Source organism: Mesocricetus auratus, unplaced genomic scaffold, assembly GCF_017639785.1.
Source record: "Mesocricetus auratus isolate SY011 unplaced genomic scaffold, BCM_Maur_2.0 Super-Scaffold_100009, whole genome shotgun sequence".
NCBI lineage: Eukaryota > Metazoa > Chordata > Mammalia > Rodentia > Cricetidae > Mesocricetus > Mesocricetus auratus.
Window position 1 is genome coordinate 48,291,255 of NW_024429193.1, and position 18,922 is coordinate 48,310,176.

The 18,922-nt window shown below is 47.4% G+C and overlaps 1 protein-coding gene and 1 pseudogene across 2 annotated transcripts; one reads left to right on the forward strand and one right to left on the reverse strand.

Moving 5' to 3' along the window:
* The first annotated feature begins 348 nt into the window (after positions 1–348).
* Positions 349–18,788, forward strand: Sars1 (seryl-tRNA synthetase 1). Of its 2 annotated transcripts, XM_040752051.1 has the most exons (12): positions 349–577; positions 6,919–6,989; positions 8,138–8,218; positions 9,597–9,755; positions 10,597–10,740; positions 13,129–13,284; positions 15,925–16,146; positions 16,613–16,742; positions 16,989–17,146; positions 17,396–17,467; positions 17,985–18,114; positions 18,387–18,788. In XM_040752051.1, the coding sequence occupies exons 1-12, from the start codon at positions 442–444 to the stop codon at positions 18,536–18,538; spliced, it is 1,611 nt and encodes a 536-aa protein (XP_040607985.1). In that variant the 5' UTR covers positions 349–441; the 3' UTR covers positions 18,539–18,788. The 2 variants fall into 2 exon arrangements, with proteins under 2 accessions (XP_040607985.1, XP_040607986.1); XM_040752052.1 differs by lacking the exon at positions 17,396–17,467 and having other exon boundaries at positions 351–577.
* Positions 4,080–4,202, reverse strand: LOC121142497 (annotated as a pseudogene).
* Positions 18,789–18,922: the final 134 nt, after the last annotated feature.

Here is an 18,922-nt window from a genome sequence, read left to right on the forward strand (position 1 = left end):
ATAATAAGTAAAATCTTAAAAAAAAACAAAACAAAAACCAAGAATCTTAAGATTAGATAACTGGGTGAACAAAATATGTAGCTGTCCTCGGGTATCAAGACAGAGGAAAACTGACATCAGCAAGGCCCCCTGGCTTCCAGGTCAGCGGCAGGCTTCTGTCCACACCGAGATACGCCCCTCAACAGGAGGAAACTGAGGCATTCGTAGTTTCATAGTGAGACAAGAGAAGAAATACTAGGCAGAAGGCCACACCCTTTCTGTTTAACACCGCTCCCTTCCGACTCCGCCTAACTGCGGCTTCCGGCTGGGAAAGAGCGACCGCGTGCCGCCCCGCGCCTGCGCAGCGAGACCAGGTCAGCGCGCCGGCGCAGTGCGTCGTTCACCCGCTGCTTGCTGCGGTACAATCCTCACTTCATTGAGTGTTAACCGTGAGGCAGAAGGATGGTGCTGGACCTGGATTTGTTTCGTGTGGATAAAGGAGGGGACCCAGCCCTCATTCGAGAGACGCAGGAGAAGCGCTTCAAGGACCCGGGGCTGGTGGACCAGCTGGTGAAGGCGGACAGTGAGTGGCGACGATGTAAGTGTCTGGATGCTCGCGGGATCTCTTGACTCAGTTATCGCTTCCGAGGCTACAACTTACACCTTTCGTCAGATGCTCTCTGGACTGGCTGGCTCCAGCGCCGCCTGTCCCTAGAACAGGCTGGTACCCCTGCTCATCCCACTCTCCCGGCAGCTCCGGCGGCCCGCGGTGCCTCCCGCGCGTGCTCCGTGCTGACTGCCTGCTGTGCCGCTGGAAGGTGCAGCGCGCACGCGCAGGGAGAGCTGTCAGGCCCTTGGGTAGCTAGAAGCAAGACAGAGCTGGAGTTTTAGCGCGTGGGAATTTCTCTTCCTAACATTTTGGTCGTTCTCGGTGCTTTCTTACCCTCAGAAAAGCCACCGTGGTCTTCCCGGTTCTGATGGGATCAAAGGCTGCTGTCTGACATCTGACGCACCCTATGCTTACTCCACCCCATTCGAACCATTGGGGAATTTGGAGACTGCGCTTGGCTAAAAGCAGTGATCCCGAAGCTTTGGGGATGGCCATGCCTCTAATCCTGTGGGCATACCCTTAAGACTCAGGCTTTTCCGTGGTAGATCAGATAGGAGGGAGTGGTGCTGTAAGGCAGGAAAAAGCTTGTAATTACTGAGGATGGTTGTGACTTGTGGTAACTTCCTGGAAAAGACGCTGGCAGTGTAGAAGTGACCCAGTATCATTCATGAAATTAAATAAAGCCCTGGAACCCTCTGCCTCCAAGTGTGCCTCTGGAATGATCACCTGGCAGACCGGATGTTGTCAGTGGCATGTGACTCGTTTTGTCTGATGCAATAGGTCTGCAACCAGCTGAGAGCTTAGTTTATAGCAGAACACTGCAAAGGCAGTCGCGGTCCAAGAGTGCCATGTTTGTTTTGTTTTATTTATTTATATTTTTAGCTTCAGAGACAGATTTCTCTGTGTAGCCCTGGCTGTCCTGGAATTTGCTGTCTAGATCAGGCTGGCCTCGATCCACCTGCCTCTGCTTCAGGAGTGTTTGAATCAAAGGTGTGCCACACCATGCCCCGCTGGGTGTTATGATTTTACTGTTAAAAAACGCTCCTGGGTATCAAAAAGTATTTGATTAGCTTACAGGTATATACTCATTCAGTATGTTTCCGGTACTCAAATAGTTCATAAGCATCTGTGCTCCAGTTTGAAGTTTTGAATTGCTCCAAACTGAAAATGCCTCTCTTTTTTGTTTAGGATAAAAATATTCTAAGCCAAGGGTGAGGATACCTGCCTTTAATTCTAGCACTCAGGAGGCTGAAGCAGGTGGACCTCTTGGATTTGAGACTAGCTTGGTCTGCATAGTGAGTTCCAGGCCAGCCAGGGCTACATAATGAGATCCTGCTTTGGAAAGAAGAAAGAAAAAGAAAATATTGGAGCTGGTGGCATTCACCTGTAGTCCTAACACAAGGTAGACTGAGGCAGGAGGATCTGCATTTCCAGGCCACATCATACCCGTCCTGAAAAACAAACATGTTCTGAGCCCCTCCTGTTGAATCATAACAAGGACTATCAAGATTCCTGTAGCCATTTAGGCATTGAGCATTGGCTGATGTAACTTCAAACATATTAGGTGGTCTTGTATTTAATATGTACGTTGAGGAAATTTTGACCTTTACCTGAAGGTGGATTCCTTAGGGATTCACAGGATAGACAGATAGATATTAAAGGACAACTTAAAAGTGACCATTTGTTTGTGGGGTGAGGTCTGACACTTTTGTCCAAGCCAGTCTCCTCTCATGGGCCCTTGTGTCAGCTGGGATTTTAGATACATGTTCCCACACCTGGCTTTAAGAGGGTGAGCATTAATTAGACTAGGAACTGTGACACCTATAAGAAAGAACCTGGAGTTGGGAAAGACATGAGTTGGTGGGTGCTGGGGGAAGCTGGAGAGAGGTAGATGACTAAAAAAATTTTTTATTGATATTTTCCCCCAGCCTGGTCTACAAACCTGAAAACAAAAAATTTTTAAAGAAATACAATATAAAGGGGGAAAAGATTTTACATTTTTCAGAAAGGGTCTCATGTAGTCCCTTGTGTAGTTGAGATTGTCCTTAAACTGATCCTGCACCACCATACCAGGTTTAAAGGTGTCAGCTGTGCTTAATGGGTTTTGAACCTCTGGTTTTAGTGCATGTTAAATAAGTGCTCTACCACTGAGCTATGCCCAACCTCCCTTCAAAAATATTTATTTATTTTGAACTTAGCGCTTGCTATGTTGCCTATTCTGTCTTCAAACTGGCAATCATCTTACCTTAGTCTGGGAATACACTCATATACAGCCATGCCTTTTTACTTTTAGTCTTAATTTTGGTGTTTTAAGACAGTAGTTCATCCTGGAACTCACTTTAACTTTATTTGAGACAGTCTCAAGTCTCAGGAGTCCAGCCTGGCTGACCTCGAACTCACAAGATCCAACTTCCTCTGTGTCTCAAGTGCTGGAATTAAAGTACCACACCCAGTTGTCAATTCTGGAACCAGCAGCACTTCATTCTATAAAGCAATTAAGTGTTTCAACGAGCTGAGCAGAGCGGGTTGGCTTTGTAGAGCCTGGTTGAAGAAAATGGAAACAGAAGGCAAAAGGCAGATCAGTCATTTCAAACTTAACTTCCCTGTAATGGAAGACAAACAGGAAATAATTTCAGTTTGGTAATATGGAGCTTAAACATGGACTGTCTCCATCTTTATTTTTAGTATGGTTTGTTGGAGCTATGAAACAGTGGCCTCCTGTAATTTTTAAAAAACATGCATACACATATGCACATATGCAAATATACACAAAGTTCCAGTATTCAGCAATATACCTCATCCTTGGTAAGGGCATGATAAAGGTTTGTCACTTGCATGAAATCTTCTGTGCTCAGGATACTTTAAATTCTGTATGAAGGGTTGTTTTGTTGTTTTGGTTTAGTGTTTTATTATTTTTTTAGATGAGATTTCCTTACGGTATAACCCAGTATGACCTCAAATGGACAGTCTCCTGCCTCTGTGCAACCATGCCTGGCTGTTAAAAATTATCATCAGTATTATTGCTGGTCTAGTATTAAATCCAGGGCCTTCAACGGTCTAGGCCAGTACTGTGCCACTGAACTATGTTCCCATATCAGTGTAATTTTCCGGTTGGATGTGAGAGTCATTAGTAAACATGATTAGTGAGTGGGACAGCACAGAGGAAGCTGTTGTTTGTGTAAGGGGTCAGTCACTGGGGATGAGCTGCTTCTCAACTACCATGTCCCCAGGTTCATCTGCATTAAACTCGGTGAAACCTCACTTCTTTGAGATGTGAATCTTCTGGCAACCAAGGAACTTTAACTTGACCCTGTGTAGGGTTTCCATCATGGGTGCCTCATTCTGCAAGATGGTACAGATGTACTCAGTGTCCTAGCCAATGTTAGCCCTGGCCACTGTCCCCTAAGGCTTAACAATGTACTCTGCATACCTACCTGGGATTTAGACTGAGGACATCGTGAGATCAGAGACATGCTTATCTATCAGATAACTCTGTTTCTCTTGGGGCAATCCAACAAACAACAGACTGCATACATTCTCAAGGAGGATGCTGTTTGCAGCCATTGCACACAGGTCTCTGTGAAAGAAATCTGGTTGGCTTAATTGGCTGCAGATACTTTAAAAGGTTTAAAAGTATCTATCTTATGTGTATGTCCCTAAGTATATGTGTGTGTATATCACATGTATGCAAGAACTTGTGTGTGTGTGTGTGTGTGTGTGTGTGTGTGTGTGTGTGTGTGCCACCAGTTCTCCTTAGATTGGAGTTACAGGTGGTTGTGACTGCCTTGTGTGTGCTGGGACCCAAACCTGGGTTGTGTAAGAGCAGTGAGCACTCTTAAATGTTGAGCCATCTCTCCGTCCCTGTAGACATTTTTTATTTTTAATAGGACCTCCCTAAGGAACCCAAGTAGCCTTGAACTCACTCTGTAGCCCAGACAGGCCTTAAACTTGTGATCTAAGGGTCTCTGTTTCCCAAGTAGCCAGGATCACAGGAGTCGTGTTGGGCACTGACAAATGTTGCGTCAGGCTCTTTCACATCTTGAACTTCAGATTAGAGGATGGAGTTTCTTCCATCACTGGCAACAAGAACTTATAAGCACTATCAATGAAGACCTCAGACTGCTTCCTGATAGGGTCATGAGCTTCCATGCAAGCTCTGTGTTGGCACCTATCCCCATTTGTTGTTACAGAGACTTGAAGTGCCCATAGGACGTCATGGAGAACACAGCAGTCTGTAATGACCACAAGTGTCACTCCTCATGTTGAGCAGCAGTTTCTTCTTAATCCACAGTAGCAAAACAAGGCCACATGTGGGGGCATTTGTCTCAGCGCATCCCCAGACTGCTGGATTTCAGTCTATCTGACATATGCAGCCAGCCACAAGAATTCTGTCTTGTAGAATGTACTGTCGATCCCCATCAGAGAATGTGATTTCTTTTCTTATCCCGATCTTTGTTTTCCCCACAACTAAAAGAGCTTTGAGACAGCTTGCTTTCCTTTTTATTCTAGTCCCACTTCTAGGCAGATTGATCTCTACAATGCAGATCTCACCCCTTGGGTTTGCAGGCCTAAGTCTTATACTCTTGCCTCACAGAGATACTGAAGGGCTAGGATGTGAGTCATGGATGCAACACTGACTCCACACAACATAAGGGGACTGGAGCTAAGGAGGTCCCACCTAGGTCTCTTACTTCAGGCTTGTGCGCAGGCAGTGTGGAGCTGCTTGTCATTCTTTATCACTGTGAGGCAGTCAGCTACCCCAAGAAGCAAGAATGACAGTGATACTTTTCATCACCCCAGGGTGCCAGGTTATAATCAGAGGTAGGATGGAAGGTGTGAGGGGCCACTTCACCCCTCCTCTATCCCAGTGTACAGAGCAATTACACTTAAAACAACCTGGTTTCTTCAAAGTAGTCTTTAAGCCTATTAAATATAAACATTGTGTTTTAGTGTATTTATCATATTAAAACCTACATTAATCCATATTCAAATTTACTGAAATAGTTTACAATCTTTTTAAATAAGTCTTCCATATCCAATGTGTGTTTTATACAGTCTCATGTAAGGCTTACCACTTTTCAGATGCTCGATGGTCACTCATAGTTAGAGGCTACACAGTGAACCATGCAGCCTCAAAGCATAAACCACCAGGCCCTCAACCACGGATGATCTCCTCTCTGCCTGTCACAGTACTCATGCCTTTTGCTTCTGTGACTTATCCCAGATCTGTGTGCTGACCCCATTTTATCTACCTTCTTTGCTACCCAGTCAGATCGCATGACAGCGCCTCCTTTTTGTCTGTTCTCTATTCTCTTGCTCTCCCCTCCCCTTTCTCTCTGAGACATGGTCTCACTAAGTAGCCCTGGCTGGCCCACACTAGGCTATGTGCTCGGCCAGACTGGTTTCAAACTCACAGATATCTGTCTGCCTGCCTCTGCCCCGAGTGTTGGAATTAAAGATGTATATGTGTGTATGTTGTGCACGCATGTACACAGCACAGTCACTCACCATTTATTTTCGGGGTTGTGTTTTGGGTGTGTGTTTGCTTTGAGACAGGGTCTCTCTGTTCTACCTGTCCTGGAACTCACCTGTAGACCAGACTGGCCCTAAACTCACAGAGAACGACCTGTCTCTGCCTCCGGATTGTTGGGATTAAAGGTGTGTGCCACCGCCGCCTGGCGATTTGTATTGTTTTTAGTTTTGTGTGTGTGTGCACGTGCTCATTTGTCTTGGGATGGTATGTGAATATTAATGTAGGTGCCTCTGGAGGCCAGAGGAATTTGATCCCCCTGGAGCTGGAGTTACAGGCAGTTGTGAGCTCTGGTGTAGGTGCTGGGAACTGAACTTGGGTCTTCTAAGGAAGTTGTCCATGCTCTTTATATCTGAGCCCTCTCTCTAACTCCAGATTCTGATACTTCAGTTTCAACCCTAGACTGGCCTGTCCTTGTCACCAAATCCTGGGAATAGCCTCCTGTAGTCAGTCTCTTGTCAACTAACTTTAGAAGTCTAAAGCAGACACCAGCATTGGGTTAGTTAATTTTTTGTTACTGTTGAAATGACTCAGAGAGATAGAAAGCTGGGTGAGCACCCAGGAGGCAGAGGCAGGCAGCTCTGAATTTGAGGCTAGCCTGGTCTACATAGTGAGTGAGTTCCAGGCCAGTGAGGACTATGTATAGCCCCTGCCCTTGGTGCATGATGCTGTCTGTGCCACCTGTGGCTTTACATGCCACCTCTTAACTGAAGACCAAACCTGGCTCGACCAAGATAGGGACCGTGGTCAGGGAGTGTCTTAATGCCGAGCCTCTTTGACATGGTTTCTTGGATCTTAGGCAGGTTCCGGGCCGACAACTTGAACAAGCTGAAGAACTTATGCAGCAAGACTATTGGTGAGAAAATGAAGGTACGAGGACTAACAGGCTTGGGGACTTGAGTAGAGGTACTTGATCTGCTCTGCTTTATTATGTGTTTGAGTGATGCCACGTGTATGTAGGTGTCCATGGAGACCAGAGGAGGTTGTCATTATCATTTGTACTTACACATGTGCATGAACCAGAACCAGTGAAGAGTGCAGCACAAAGTCGGACTTGGAATTCTGGCATATTACACTTCCTGATAGCTTGCATCCTTAGACAGTACTTTGTTATGCTTTCAGCTGTGAAAATGGGTATCAGTAAGTTTTATTCCTGTGGTACTTGTGATGATTAACCATTTACAGGCAGAGATCCCATAGTCATGAGTACGTTTATATTCATTTGTACCCCTACCTAAGTGTCCTTCAGATCCTCTATATATAGACAGTGCCAGCCAAGCGTTTACTGTGTGTAAGAACCAGAAACAATGATCTGCAGACTGACAAGTAATGAGTACAGAAACTGGAGCTAGGGGAGCCCCCTTGCAGTTTTTCATGTTGCCTGGATTGCTCCTCTCTCTTTACCTCGGATCCATTTTAACCCGTAGCCTATTGCTGGGGTTGTTCCTAGAGTATTATTAGCAAGATCTGTCCTCAGGGCCTGCCTTTGACTACCATGCTGGCTTTTGTTTTGTTTTTCTTTTGAGGCATGGCCTTGCTGTTTAGCCCTGATTGGCCTGGAACTGCTATATAGCCCAGGTTAGTCTTGATCTCACAGCAATCCTCCTGCCTCTGTCTCCCTGGTGTCTTGTAGTTCATGAGCATTTAAAGCACGTTCTTGGTTTCTTGACTGTTCTGTGTGTGGGAAAAGCTATCTCACTTCAATGATGTTAACTCTCTCACCTGCCAGGTGTATTGACCTGTCCAGGATTAGAACGGAGGCAGAGATAGTAAAGGACTTGAGGGCTGGAGAGATGGCTCAGCCGTTAAAGGCTGGGCTCACAACCAAAACTAACACAAGCACTTAAAGCTGACTTCTGACTTTCTTTCAGTTAACTAATTTCCCTATATGTTTCAGCTCACTTACTGTAATGCAGTCTGATTAGTTAATGTGACGTGATGATTTGGTGTGCACTTCATAAAACATGTCAGAATTTTTATTTTAATTAAATTACCTTTTCTTTCTTTTTTCCCTGCAGAAAAAAGAGCCAGTGGGAGAAGATGAGTCCATCCCAGAGGATGTGTTGAATTTCGATGACCTCACTGCAGACACATTAGCTGTAGGTTTCTGCCCTGTTCCTGTCTTAACCCTCATTCCAGGACAGGAAGATCTGTGTCCGTGCTCCTGCCTGCTTTTGTTACCCTCTGTACCTGAGACTCCCTAGTCATAGGAGATAGAGGGAGTGGGACAGGGAAGGGAGAGAAGAGAAAGGCCCTGAACCGGCTGGGTCGTGTTAATTCTGTTTCCTACATTCTTTCACAACGGCAAGGAGCTCCTCAATTTACCGCACTTAAGCAGTGGGTTCAGGATGATAATTTTCTGTGTTTGTCACCAAACTGTTCTTTGAAACCCTTAACACAGCAAGGGTATAAACCAGAGAAGCAAAGTTGCTGTGCCTGGAGGGCTGGGCAGGGCTCGTTTCTGTACTTCTTGGTCTGGTAAGGGTTCCCCTGAGAAATCAGCACAGTCTGAAACATCTGCAATAAGGGCGATACGACAAACTCAAGACGATCTCTTGCTCCGCTAAAGTTATTATCTTCCTGGAAAAATGCGGATGGGAATGCATAAAAGAGTGCTAAACTGGTTCATTCTGGAAAATTAGAAGTGCAAATTAAGGAGAAATTCTTAGAGTCGCAGGATTGAACTCCGGGGATGTATATGAAGTACAAGGGAAGTCAGTCTGCACATCTCTGCCCCAACCACCATCACCAAAGAAAAGGAAAGTTTTAAGCATTTTAAGTCAAGACTGTCCACCCTGTGGGGTCCAGCTGTGTTTTTAAATGCATTCGTTTCCAGTACTTTCTTGTTATTTTGGGACAGGGTCTCAGAGCTGGCTTCAAACTAATGTAATTTAGGGTTGATCTGATTCCTCCACCCACTAAATGCTGGGTTACAGGTTGACCTGGCTTTTGCAATCCTCCTGCTTTAGCCTCCTAGTTGCTGGGATCAGCAGGAGCAGAGTACCATTTCTTATCCTTGTTTTTTGTTTTTATGAGATGGGGTTTTTCTGTGTAGCCCTGGCTAGCCTCAAACTCAGAGATCCAGCTTTCTTGTCCAACTTTAAAATGCTTTCTTGTGGGAGGGGAGAATGGCCAGACCAGGCGGTGGTGGCACATGCCTTTAATCCCAGCACTTGGGAGGCAGAGACAGGCGGATCTCTGAGTTCAAGGCCAGTCAGGTCTATGGAACAAGTTCCAGGACAACCAGTGTTACACAGAGAAACCCTGTCTCAAAAAAACAAAACACTATATTCATTGGATATAGTGCTTGCCTGGCATTTTCTAGGCCCTCAACTATGGTTCCTCATGAACTGCCCCTCCAATAGGAAATAGAAATTGCTACTACAAGAGTTGTCACTCGAGGACAGCAGTTAGGATGTTGCTGCCCTGTCTCTGCTTCCTGTACTCCATACATGAGTCTGGCTTGTTCTTCTGCAGTCCCTGAAAGTCTCACAAATTAAGAAAGTCCGACTCCTCATCGATGAAGCCATCCAGAAGTGTGACGGGGAGCGGTTAAAGCTGGAGGCAGAGCGGTTTGAGAACCTCCGAGAGATCGGGAACCTTCTGCACCCCTCTGTGCCCATCAGTAACGATGAGGTAGGTGGGGCTGGGAGACCCCCCCCCCCCACTGCCTGGCACCGGGGAAGGAGAGCCGCCCAACACTGGCGCTCTGTCTGAAAAGCCTGCTTTTGTGTGTCCCTTTGCCCACCAATTGAGGCTTGCAGGAGTCAGATCCCTGCTGATTGGGAAGTGGCAGAGACCGCAGGTAGGAGGAGACTCCTGGCACAGAGATCCCCTCTAAATGGGGCTGCTGTCCTCCACCCGGCGTGTTGCCCCTGGTAGCAGTGAGTCCTCTGGGAGGGACCTGCTAAATCAACCTAACCCCCTCACCCACACCCCGCTGGGAAGCTGCAGGTTGAAGAGAAATCTGCATGATAAAAGTTTCCTACCGAGCGGGAGCTTCCCCAACACAAAGCTGCTCTGAGTCAGGCTTTGTTCCCAGACACCCTAGCAGTGGCAGGGCCCATCTGTGCCTCTCAATTCATTCCCTTGTGAACACTGCAGTCACCGCCGGCTGGGGTATGTGCAGGCCTTGGCGCCTGAGCCGACCGAGGTCAGGGCCTGGAGCCCACCCTCATGTGTTTCAGAGACCAGAGAGAGCCTACAAAGAAAAAAATCCTGCATTCTCCTCTGTCAGAGGCGGGTTCTTGGGCCCAGTTTCTAAGGAGTCATTTAAAAGGGTAAAGAGAGAATGAATATACTGTAGGTTGCAGAGCAAATCAAGATTCCCAGTTTGCGAACTAGAGCTGCTTTTGTGACTTTGTAAATCATTTGTCTTCCGCATTGGTTGTGTAGGCGGCCAGAAGCTAACCCCTGGTTTAAGCGATGCACTCAAAGACTGGGCTGCTCTTTGCTATGTCTCTCTTGGTTTCCTCAGGATGCAGACAACAAAGTAGAGCGCACCTGGGGGGACTGTACGGCCAGGAAGAAGTACTCCCATGTGGACCTGGTGGTGATGGTAGACGGCTTTGAAGGCGAAAAGGGAGCCGTGGTGGCTGGTAGTCGAGGGTACTTCCTGAAGGTGAGAACTGAGAACCGGTCGGGAATACAGAAGGCACAAAAAAAAAATCACTGAAAATCGTAATCATACTTAAATGAAAGAGGCTCACAAATCCTCCACTTGTACTTGATGCCTGCCTGTGAACGTGTAGCAATTAGATGCAATTCTCTTTCTGAGGCAAGAGGGTGCTTACCCAGATTCCAAAGAACAAAAGCCACTCAGTGATCCTTCATAATGAATATGTTTTGCTGACTGAATCAGAACAGTCTCTGCCTTTGAGGAGCTCAGTGTAATTGGACAGTCAGACAAGTAACAAAGAATCAAACCCAGTGTGATAAGCCTGCAGTCTGAGAAGACCCCGCATGCTCTGAGCCCTGGTAGGTGGGAAGCAGCTGGCACAGATTAACCGGGGCAGAGGGCGTACGAATTCAGAGAATTCTTCCATAGGAAATGGTAAAGTAATTGTGTAAATGTTGTGCACTTAAGCCTTCTGCGTGTACAAATGAGTGTGATGGTTTAAGAATTAACACTCAGAAATACCCATCCATGCGTCCTGCCTGTGTAATTCCTTTGCTTTGGTCTGTTTTTGTGGGGATAGGGATAGAGGTGGGAGGACTTGGCCCCAGCATCTCACTCAACAGCCCGGACTGACTCCAGATTCACAGTAGTTCTCCCTCATCCTGCCAGGTGCTAAGATTACTAGTGTGGACACTACTTGAATCTCTTAGAGAAGTCTCTAAACAGGGTAATGTGCTGTTGGCCTTTGGTGCCAAGACTCTCCTGTATACTTCTGTTCTGACTTCTTGCATGCTTATCTGTGGTTGTATGAGTGGAATTGAGCTAGAGAAGTGTTCACCAATGCTAATTCCAAATAACAGTACATACCAATTACCATAGCAATAAGGAGGCAAAACAGGTAATGCATGGAGTCCGTTAAACTGCTCTCTGGGCAATAGCAGCAGCCAGTTTCCACCATCTTCATCTTACCAAGATGCCGTTCAGGCAGTGAGAGAAAGTCCTGTTAGTGAAGTGAGCAAAATGTTCTTAACTGGAGCCAAGGAACTCAACACCCAAACCTGAGTTTACGTATTTGATTACATTGATTATCCTCTTAAAACCTGGCATTGAGCTATAAAAAACTGTGAAGAGTTGGTCTCTTAGGTTGCGTTCAATTAGTATTATAAATGTTTCCAAACATGAGGGTTTTTTTTTATTTAACTTTTTACACATATTACTCTCAGTTCCCTTTCCCTCCCCCCCCCCCCGGCCTCCCATTCCTCCCAACTCCCCATCCCACTGGATCTTTCCTCCGCTCCCTAGGGAAGGTAAGGACTTCAATGAGGGATTTTCAGAGTCTGTCATATAATCCTGGGCAGGGCCTAGGTCCTCCCCCATGTGTCCAGGCTGAGAGAGCATCCCTCCATGTGGGCTCCCAGAGTCCATTTGTATGCCAATAATAAATACTGATCTACTCTCCAAGGTCTCATACATTGCCGAGGCCTCTTCTCTGACATCTATGTTGGGGGGTGTGTCTAGATCAGTCCCATGCTGGTCTTCAGCCATCAGTCTGGGGTCCATGCATTCCCCCTTGTTTAGGTCAGCTGCCTCTGTGGGTTTCACCAGCCTGGTCTTGATTCCTTTGCTCATCACTCCTCTTTGTAACTGGGTTCCAGGAGTTCAGTTCAGTTTTTACTGTGGGTGTCTGCCTCTGCTTCCGTCAGCCACTGGATAGGGTTCTAGGATGGCATATAAGGTAGTTGTCAATCTCATTATCAGGGGAGGGCATATAAGGTAGCCTTAATGCCAGTTGGTGTCTTTTTTTGTAGATCTGTGAAGATCTCACTAGTATCAGATCTCTCCTCTAACTTATATTGGCTCCCTCTTTTATGGTATCTCCCATCCTTCTCTCCTCTATTCTTGCCCTGGCTCAACCTTCCTGCTGTCCCATGTCCACCCCTCCCCTCCTCTTTTCCCTCTCTCTTTCTCCCATCTCCCTCCCCTCTCCCCTCCCTGCTCCCAATCCAATTAGAAGATTTCCTCCTGTAACCCTTCTCTGGGTTACCATGCATATATATCTTAGGGTCCTCCCTGCTTTCCAGACTCTCTGGCAGTGGGATTGTAGGCTGGCAATCCCCTGCTCTATGTCTAAAATCCATATATGTACATCACTCATATATGGATACCATGTTTGTCTCAAACATGAGTTTTAATGGACCAGCTAAATCAATTCCACGTTAAAACAAGTATCTCTCCTGACTGTTGTTGCAGTCTATGGTCTTAATTTCCCTGCCTGTACCACTGGGTAGTCCTGGTTGCCCATTTGTGCCTGAGTGTTGGTTCTGGTAGCAGAGTGTCAACTGAGTGGGCTGGTGACAAGACCCAATCCCAGGTGCTGTGTCTGTTCCATAGGGGGTCCTGGTGTTCCTGGAACAGGCGCTCATCCAGTATGCTCTGCGTACTTTGGGCAGTCGAGGCTACACCCCCATCTACACGCCCTTCTTCATGAGGAAAGAGGTCATGCAGGAGGTGGCACAGCTCAGCCAGTTTGATGAAGAGCTTTATAAGGTGAGTGACTTGTAGACTGGCTCTTTAAGTTGTGAGGCTCAACAACATGGCACATTCTCCAGCACAGCTTTCTGTCACACTTTCAGTGTGCCAGTACAACCAAGGAAGCATCCACCCATCCACCCACCGACCCACCCACTCACCCATCCATCCACCCACCCACCCATCCATCCACCTACCACCCATCCATCCACCCATCCATCCATTCATCCATTCACCCACCCATCCATCCACCCACCCACCTATCCATCCACCCATCCATCCATTCATCCATTCACCCACCCATCCATCCACCCACCCACCCACCCATCCACCCACCCACCCATCCATCCATCCACCCACCCACCCATCCATCCATCCACCCATCCATCCATCCATCCATCTACCCATCCATCCACCTATCCATCCATCCACTCACCCATCCACCCATCCATCCACCCACCCATCCATCCACCCAACTATCCATTCATCCATTCACCCACCCATCCATCCACCCACCCACCCATCCACCCACCCACTCACCCATCTACCCATCCATCCACCCATCCATCCACCCATCCATCCATCCATCCATCCATCCATCCATCTATCCATCCACCCACCCACCCATCCATCCATCCACCCACCCATCCATCCACCCATCCATCCATTCATCCATTCACCCATCCATCCACCCACCCACCCATCCATCCATCTATCCATGCACCCATCCACCCATCCACCCACCCACCCACCCATCCATCCATCCGTCCACCCATGGTTTGGCAAGGTCTCTGAGGAGATAGACTGACCATGAACTGTGTGTAGCCCAGACTGGCCTTGATTCCTGGACCTTCTAACTTAGTCTGCTGAGTACTAGAATTACAGGTTTGTGCTACCATGCCTGACACAACAGAAATGTATTTTCTTGTAGTTCTGGAGGCCAGTGTCCAAAGTGAAGGTATTGATTTCTTCTAATGCTTCTGTCCTTGGCTTGCAGATGGCCAGCCACCTGATCACTGTGTTCTCAAATGGTCTTCTGTGTATTTCTGATCACAGATGTTTGCTTTGGGGTCTGTCTGTTATGTGGTACTGTTAGGCAGGGGATTGAACTCTGGGCTTCACAAAGGCTAGGCAAGTGACTGCTACTAAGTTATAGTCCCACCCTTTTTATTTTGAGACAGTCTCAGTAAGTGGCCCAAGGTAGCTTTGAATTCACTCTGTAACCCTGGCATGCCTTGAATTTTAAATTGTCCTGCCTAAGCCTCTTGAGTATTTCTTACTTGTTTGCACCAAGAGGTGCGGCTTTTTCTTTTTCTTTTCTTTTTTTTTTAAGACAGTACTGGGCTGGGCAGTGTGGTAGTGGGTAAAGGCCTTTAATCCCAGCACTTGGGAGACAGGCAGGTTGATCTCTGAAAGTTCCAGGCTAGCCTGGTCTACAAAACAAGTTCCAGGATAGCCAGGACTGTTATATAGAGAAAACCTGTCTTAGAGAGAGAGAGGGAGGGGGAGGGGGAGGGAGAGAGAACATGAATGTCTGTGTACTAGAGTTACAAGCATGGGCCATTATGTCCAACTTGCAAGTTTGCTTGCTTGTTTGTGATAGTCTAACTATGTAGTCCTGGCTGGCTTCACTCATTTGTGACTTCCTCTGTCTTCAGGGCACTGGGATTAGGATCTGTTTGCAAAGTTGTCAGGGTTTCTTTTATGTTTTGGTGGTGTTTGTTGTTACTATTTTACAATTTTTACGTGTATTTGGGGCTTGTGGAGGCTCATGCAGTTCCATGGCATGGAGGACAGAAGACGTTGTGAACCCTGAGGATTGAACTGGAGTTATCAGGCACGATGGCGGTGTCCTTCCCTGCTGAGCCATCTCACCAGCCAGCAGGTTTTTAATGTCGGTTAATTCCAGTATTAAAAGCCACATGTGGTTGGCACCTACCATCTTAGTCAGTGTAGAACAGACCCCTCTTATCTTGCCCCTAGAAGCCTAGGTAACGTCTTTCAACTGAGTACACTTTATCACTAGGAGCTTAGAAGAGAAGCCCTTTTACTGGCCGCTTAGACAAAAGGAAATTAGAAATGTGGGCTGATCTCCCAGTCCTCTGTCTTTCCATGTCCTTCCACTCCTTACCCCAGTTAGAAACATTCATGATACAAGATGACGCATCCTTGAACCTGGGACAACCGTGGGATTCAAGTTGAATTTCCGAATGTCTTTCTGATCAGCTGACTCTGACATTAACCTCAGCTTCAGTCTGCCTGGCACTCAGAATTGGTTTTTGTTCATTGGCAGAAGGACTTAAACATTCATTGAGTGCATAAGTAAATGTTGCACATCTGCCAGCATTGACCATTTAATATTATGTATTTTGCAGTTGTTAAATAAGATTTTTAGGCTCCCTGATTTGTGTTTCTTTGCTCTTTTAAGTTTTGGATTTTTTTGTTTGTTTTTGTTTGTTTGTTAGCCTCAAACTCAAGGTCCTTATGCTTCAGCTTCCTGAGTGCTAGGATTGTAGGCATGCGCCATTCTTTTCTTTGATCGCTAGCAGGCACTTCTTTTCAGGCGGCCCCTTTGCCTCCCTGTTCTAGCATTCTCCCAGGCAGGAAAATCCTCAGTGTCCATCACGGTGTCTTCAGTAGCATGTGTTCTTCCAACAGGTGATTGGCAAAGGCAGTGAAAAGTCTGACGACAACTCTTACGATGAAAAATACTTGATTGCCACCTCGGAGCAGCCCATTGCGGCCCTGCACCGGGACGAGTGGCTGCGGCCGGAAGACCTGCCCATCAAGTACGCCGGCCTCTCCACCTGCTTTCGCCAGGAAGTGGGCTCCCATGGCCGTGACACTCGTGGCATCTTCCGAGTCCATCAGTTCGAGAAGGTTCGTAGATGAGAGGCAGGAGGGGCATGATCTGTCTTCCCAAAGCCCCACTGGCCGCGGCTTCTCCACTCGTTGCTGACATCTTTGTGGGGAAGAGCCTAGAGAATGCATAGAGTAGCTTTCTACATAGACTAGAACAAAGCTCCCTGAGTCTCCTGTGCCAACCCCTCCGCTTACTAGCTGTGTGACCTCTGTAAGAAGAGGAAGATGGTGGCATCCACCTCCCTGGACTGACTGGACACCAAACTAGTGTGTGTTAGGCACTTAGCACAATAGCTAGTAGAAGATGGAGACTCTAAAGAACCCATTGTCCTGGCTGTTGCAGTCCAGGCTGTTGGAGCACTGATCTCCTCTGGGACCTGTCTCCCAGTGGTGTGGGACTAGCTCACTGCTAGCTGTCTCTACTCCAGTCCTTTAGTTTACCCCCTCTCGCTGCTGTCCTGTCTCCTTGGCTCCCTCTCTGCAGATTGAACAGTTCGTGTACTCATCACCTCATGACAACAAGTCATGGGAGATGTTTGAGGAGATGATCACCACCGCAGAAGAATTCTACCAGTCTTTGGGGATCCCTTACCACATCGTGAATATTGTCTCAGGTAAGGAATCCCCTCATCTCTTCGCTCTCTCCTGCATCTCAGATCGCTGAGCCACCACACAAAGCGATAGCTCTCAGTTAAAGTCATTACCCACATTCATCAAAACATCACAGCCTTCTCCCTTGGCCGTGTTTGGTGATGAGATCCGTGTGACTTCTGGGGATACGCTGTGAAGTAAAGGGTTCTTTAGGCTCCCTGTAGAGGTATCCCCACCTGTTCGTCCTAAACCTAGGGGTTTCTTTACAGGCTCTTTGAATCATGCTGCCAGTAAGAAGCTCGACCTGGAGGCCTGGTTCCCAGGCTCAGGTGCCTTCCGGGAGTTGGTCTCCTGTTCTAATTGCACGGATTACCAGGCTCGCCGGCTCCGAATCCGATATGGGCAGACCAAGAAGATGATGGACAAGGTAGTTAGCCCCCAAGGAAGTGGGCAGTGGGACCTTCTGCACAGGCTGTTTTTCCTATTTCTCTTTCCTAAGAGTTGTTAGTCTCCAGCATTGTGAGAAAATCAGCTTAGTCTAGACCCAAAAGAAACTAGAAATGACTTCTACTGAGTCAGGGCTGTGTACTTTGAACAGAAACCTGACTGAGCCTATCCCTATTCTACAAGGTAATTCAAGCTTTTCTCTCTTTGGCTTTGTTTTCCTCAACTCCAGAGAAAGAATAATCTCCGTTTCTCTACACAGAACAAGTTGGAGGCAGTGTCTTCCCTCTTTTCAACCAAGAAGGTCAGGTTGTAAGCTCATCTCTTAAATAGTCTTCAGAGCCGGGCGTGGTGGCGCACGCCTTTAATCCCAGCGCTCGGGAGGCAGAGGCAGGTGAATCTCTGAGGCCAACCTGGTCTACAGAGTGTGTTCCAGGACAGCCAAGGCTACACAGAGAAACCCTGTCTCAATAAATAAATAAGCAAATAATTAAATAAATAAGCAAACCCACTTTTCAGGCCCTGCTCTGTCTGAGTAGGGTTTGGGAAGGGTCAACCACATTGGTGGTTTCTTTCTTCCTACCAAATCCTCTGAAAATACTGGAACCTACTATTTGTCACGCATGCAAACATGAGGAACCTTCCTAGGGTTACCATACAGGTGGTAAATACAAAAAAATGTAAGTTTTACAAAGTTGGAATGGGTTAAAGCCATCCTTTGGATTGGGAAAGTTATGGATGAGTGGATAGATAGCTCCTGGTCATCAGGGAGATCACCTGAGGGCTGAGTTTTGATGTTCCTGTTGACCCGCTCTTCCCAGGTGGAGTTCGTCCATATGCTTAATGCCACAATGTGTGCTACCACCCGGACTATCTGCGCCATCCTGGAGAACTACCAGACAGAGAAGGGCATCGTTGTGCCGGAGAAGCTGAGGGAGTTCATGCCGCCAGGTACAGGTCCTCCATCTTCACACCCTTCCAAATAGACCCTTTGCCAAATGTACCCCATTTCATGAGACACAGTTTCCACACTTGCTAAGGTGCTGGGAACATGGTGTGGGTGTCATACGCAGATTCTAAATTCAGACTGAGGAAGAAAGGAGTAGAGAAGTCTATCCATCTTAGGGTACCCTTCATCGGAAGGACTGTTGTCTTCAGTCTTGACTGAGGTCGGTGGGCTCTGACAGAAATGACTGGTCACTTAGTGGGCTCTTCCCTGGCAGGACTCCAAGAACTGATCCCATTTGTGAAGCCTGCACCCATTGACCAGGAGCCGTCTAAAAAGCAGAAGAAGCAACACGAGGGCAACAAAAAGAAAGCAAAAGAGGTCACCCTGGAGACCCAGCTGCAGAGCATGGAGGTCACCGAGGCCTGAAGACCGCCTCCTCCCGGTCTGCCAGACTCACTCTCTGCCTGCTGGGATCTCTGGCCTTTCTTGGAGCAGGGAGGCCGAGCGCCACTCCTCACCCTGTCCCACCTGACCGCACAGCCGCCGGGGAACCATCTGCGTTGTACCAAGCAGGTGTTCCCATCTCCTCGCATGGGCCAAGGGTCTCCTCACTGATGACTGCTAAACCATGCAATAAAGTGTTTCTCGGGAGGGCAGTCTGCTCCCCAGGCTTGAACCCTGTCTCTGCTGGGTCTCCCAAGTAAGGCTCCTTTGAGCAGTGTAGACCCCTTCAGCCAGCTAGTGAAAGCCTTCTAGAAAACCTAGAATCATAACTCAAGTTTTCAGGGCAAGGGTCGTGACTCTCGGTAA